Source organism: Teleopsis dalmanni, chromosome 2 (assembly GCF_002237135.1).
Source record: "Teleopsis dalmanni isolate 2A chromosome 2, ASM223713v2, whole genome shotgun sequence".
Taxonomy (NCBI): Eukaryota; Metazoa; Arthropoda; class Insecta; order Diptera; family Diopsidae; genus Teleopsis; species Teleopsis dalmanni.
Window position 1 is genome coordinate 40,657,947 of NC_051847.1, and position 4,775 is coordinate 40,662,721.

At 29.2% G+C, this 4,775-nt stretch overlaps 1 protein-coding gene across 1 annotated transcript; it reads left to right on the plus strand.

Annotated features, from left to right (window-relative positions):
* Positions 1 to 904: 904 nt before the first annotated feature.
* On the plus strand, positions 905 to 3,117 carry LOC119674365 (putative transporter SVOPL). Its single transcript, XM_038085501.1, has 9 exons — positions 905 to 1,179; positions 1,233 to 1,394; positions 1,455 to 1,617; positions 1,672 to 1,793; positions 1,860 to 2,145; positions 2,245 to 2,349; positions 2,427 to 2,577; positions 2,635 to 2,912; positions 2,982 to 3,117. The coding sequence occupies exons 1-9, from the start codon at positions 1,104 to 1,106 to the stop codon at positions 3,115 to 3,117; spliced, it is 1,479 nt and encodes a 492-aa protein (XP_037941429.1). The 5' UTR covers positions 905 to 1,103.
* Positions 3,118 to 4,775: the final 1,658 nt, after the last annotated feature.

A 4,775-nucleotide genomic window follows, 5' to 3' on the forward strand; every position in this document is an offset into this window, starting at 1 on the left:
AAAAAGGACATACAATCCTTTGTTCTGCAGATTTTTCTAACCAACCTTGTTTTAAAAGATATTCCAAAAAGAAATTCTGTGGACCAACTTTAAGATGATGGACGGTGAGAATGAAATTTTTCCTTTCCATTAAATTTTATCAGCAAGACATGATACAATTGCTATTGATTACTGGCTTTATATATATTCTTTATTTTGAGATGGAAAAATTTTTGAAGCAGCTTTATCAAATTAATATAATTTTTTACACCATTGATGAATATAACCTCGTCACATATCACACGTATTTATTTAATATAATCAGATTAGTGTTGTTGAAGATGGTAAATATCAACACCATTTAGTGACAAAAATTGGCAGATACTTATTGTATTCCCTAATATAACAAATTAGTTGATATATAGTTGATAATCATTGCATAATACATAAGCATGATATCACAACAAATACAGTTATAGTATGTTCCCATTGCCATCATTAAACCAGTTTACTTCATTTAGGTCGCTAATGAAGTTGATTAACCGTATAAAGAGAGCACGACAGCTTTCCAATTTGGTTACCAACAAATTTAGGGAAATTACACCAAAAATGTCGAATGTTACAAAATATATTTCTCAAAGGGAAATTATTAAAATTTGTGATATTTGACATATGAAACAAAATGTAAAACAACAAGTCAAACAAGAAAAAGCTAAGTATTTTTCAAAATGTTTGTTTTTACGAATAAATTTCATACAGATTTTTTTTAACATTGTCCACATTTTCTATAATTAATTAATTTCTGCTAACAATATAATATTAACTAAATATTAACTAATAAAAATAAAAATGTAAATAAAAAAAGCTACGTTTGGACTTTTACAGAACTTTCTGACACATTCTCATATGCATAAATCAATTTATACCAATGGAAACGATCAAATTTTAATTTGTTTAACATGAATTAATCAAGCTGTAGTGGGAACATGGTATTATATTAATGACTAAATCAACTGATTCGTAATTTTTTCATTATTGCTTGGATTATTATGTCAAACGATGTAATTTTTAAAAAATATTCCATATAATTAAAATTGATGGCTGTAATCTAAAGAATATTTATTATGGAATCTGGGTCTGTTTATCCGAAATCTCAAGTTAAGGGCATATATAAAATCAATGATGTTAAGGTTATGATAGGTGAGTTTTTTGAATATTTAACAACAAAACATTTTAGTTTTTATTTATTTTAGGCTTCGGTAAAGCTCAACTTTTAATTTTTACAGTAGGGAGCTTTTATATTATATACTGTATCTGTGAAATTATGGGCATGGCTATTATATCTCCTTCTAGTAATTGTGATTTAAATATACAAAATGCAGAGCAAGCGGAATTAATGACTAGTACATTTAAAGGTAAAATTCTGTGATAGTGAAAAATATCACACAATAATACGTTTAAATACATTTTTATAGGATTAATACTTTCCTCCTATTATATCGGTTTCTTATCCGATAAATATGGACGACGTACTATATTAATTTACTCCACTTTGCTGACCTTTACGTTCTCCCTACTTTCTACCCTGATGCCTAATTACTATTCATATCATTTTATGCGTGTACTTACGGGTATCTTGTATGTATACAATTAGTTCTATGTCAAATTTTAATTTATAGACATTTCTCCTAGCTTAGCTGGACCAATTATAGTTACATTGCCTTATGTTGCAGAATTTATGTTAGATCAGTACCGTACAAAAGTGATGAACTATTTATACATGTTTAATGGAGTTGGTATGATATATATGCCCGGTAATTAATAACATTCACTGGCGCTCTATTTATTTAAAAAAAATTTACCTTTTAAACTATTTAAAGGTACTGCTCAAATATTGATTAATATGAATTGGAAAATTAATCTTATTATAATAACGTATCGCCCATGGCGCTTATTAGGTTTTATCTACATATTACCGGGTATAATAGCTCTTGTTTTGCTATATCATTTACCCGAATCTCCTAAGTATCTCTTAGCTGCTGATAAACATGATGAAGCTTTCAAAGTTGTGAACTGGATTTCTTTACGAAATAATGGTGTGCCACTGGAGTCTCTTGGAGTCGTGGGATTCGAACCACTTCTATCGCGGGACAACAATGCAAACCGGTAACCAATAACACATACTATAGTGCAAAACACGTAAACAATATTTATTTGAATATTTTATGTGCCAATGAATATTATAATAAAGTCAATCTATATTAGCATTTGGATTTGTGAACTTTGGTTGGATTTGCTACCAATATTTGCTAAGGCTTATGTGAAGCAATTTTTGCTTAGCTGTGCTACAATGATGGGTTTGGTAGCCGTGTAAGTCAGAGTACAAATATTTTCATATAAACAATATATTTGAACTATTTATTCTGACATTTATAAACATTTTTTAGCGCTAGCGGTTTGGGTTTGTGGTATACGGACGTAAGAAATCGACTGCGTATATCTAACGAAATTTCTGAAGATAACGAAATAACTTTATGTGAAAGAATCTCGGAATTCGAATCAGCTAATATTACCTTGAGATTTGATAGCAGACCACAGGTATTAAATATAAACATTACCTAATTATCTTCTATTAATATATAAATGGCATTGCAGCCTTGTTTTGAGTATATAAAACAGTTTTGGGATTCCATAACCATGGGTATTTGTTTTATAGCCGGATATAATATCATTGGCTTATTGCTTCTAATAACCAATCGGAAACGTATATTTATATATTCTCTAATTATATCTGGTATATGCGGATTGTGTATTAATTTTGTAACTTTACAAGTCCTAGAATTAATTTTCCTAATATTATTTCTGGTACTTCCGGCCATCCTGGTAAATTTTCTTAACACTTTTGTGATGGATAATACTCCAACTTATTTAAGGTGAGCATTTTTACTATTTATTACACATAATATATAAAATTTTTAAACTTGTGTTTTTTCTTATACTAGAAATAAAGCTCTTAGTATTGTTACTATATTGGGGCGTGTAGGCGCCATTTTAGGTTGCCATATCGGCATTTACTTTTTGAATAATGTTTGCTTCCTGGTTTTTACCTTGTTACCTCTTATATCATTTTGTAAGTAAATATGTTTTTTTCGTAAGAGATACTAATCTATAATCTTTCTAGCTTGTGCTGTGTTCGCATATTATTTGAAGATATAATTAGCAAAACTTAGGAGCCGACAAATTGCATTCAATGTTCAAATTTGACTACCAAGATTCATTTTAATCCGACATAAATATTTATATGAATATGATATACTATAATATGCTATTCTATTATATATATTTACATACAATCGATATTTTGAAATATATTTTTTAAAGTTCATCATTTCTAAATGTTCTATTAATAACAAAAATCCCATAAGAGATGTTGCTGAGAATGTTGATATATCGGTTGGCACATGCTCTGAAATTTTTGGAAATATCTTTGGTATAAAACTTATCTTTGACAAGCTTATTTCCGTAGTTACTTAATCTTGAATAAAAGAACTATCGCATGAAGCTGAATGAGTATCCAAATTTGCTAAAATGGGTCTTCAATGATGAATGGAAACATGGGTATATGACTTTGCGAACAGAGGATTATAGATCGCAAGACAGTACATTAATTCCGGTGAATATGAGAAATTTGCAGTAAGTGAATTTCTTCAATTACAGTGCAGTAGTTCACCGTGAATTCTTGCCGGAAGGTCATACGCACTATAACATATATCATCTTGAAGTTATTTTGAACGAATATTATTGTGGCACTGCGACCGTCGGGTCTATTCTGTCCCCTTCTGGTCTTAAAGTAGGTCTCTGAGTCATGTTGCGTCTAAAAAAAGTAATATAGAACCTACTTTACAGTATTTTATTGCCTTTTCCGTAAGAAGAAGTATGCCGCATACAAAGAAATATCAAGATTTGTGGAAAGATCACTGTTTCATTAATATAATGCATCTGCTCACTTTGTTGCTTGCGCGTAATGTCTTGTCTAAAAATAATGCCATTATCCTGTCACATACCGGAATACCGGATAATGCCGTTAACCGGTATTCATTAGACTTGCTCTCTTGCGACTTAATTTTTTTTTCCAAAATTTAAAAGACTCATAAAAAGACAGAGATTTGCTATGAATGAAGAAATGAAGATCATATCGGTGGAATAATTTATAAATTGAAAAATATATATTTACTTTCTATTGAGTACATGATGGTAGTGAATTTTTATTTAATAGAAATTACTTTATTTAATAGAGAGGTAAATAATAATTTGTAAATAACAAGTTCAACTCTTGGTACTTGCAGTCTCAAGAAATTGTTCTGGAATAATTATTTATACGAATTATTGGACAGACCACTGATACGTAATGGGATTTTTCAATACAGCTGTATGGTCAGCCAAAGATTCTATTAATTAAAACTTAATAAAAAGTTTGATGTTGCAATTTACTACTGTTGGAATTCTCTCCAATAAATATTTTTGAAAATAAAAGAAACTTACTTTATTTTCTCTACAAATCTTTTTTTATAAGATATACAAATTTTGCAACCATTAATAAAGTTATTCAAATCATATATAAAAATACATATTACTTTCTATTGCTGAACTGCTGTACTAAAGATTCTATATACCTAGGTATATGCGACTTATAAAATTCTATATATGTATGATTGAAGTTACTCTATTAATAAATTTAGGATCAAATGTTATTCCAAAGCACATTACATATTTCTAACATATATGACGATCCGACC

Excerpts from the sequence above, each read along its gene's own strand:
- LOC119674365 (XM_038085501.1), top strand. The coding sequence starts at position 1,104 with ATGGAATCTGGGTCTGTTTATCCGAAATCTCAAGTTAAGGGCATATAT. Across the intron at positions 1,794-1,859 it reads TGGTATGATATATATGCCCG|GTACTGCTCAAATATTGATT; the intron begins GTAATTAATAAC and ends AACTATTTAAAG. Across the intron at positions 2,146-2,244 it reads CGGGACAACAATGCAAACCG|CATTTGGATTTGTGAACTTT; the intron begins GTAACCAATAAC and ends AATCTATATTAG.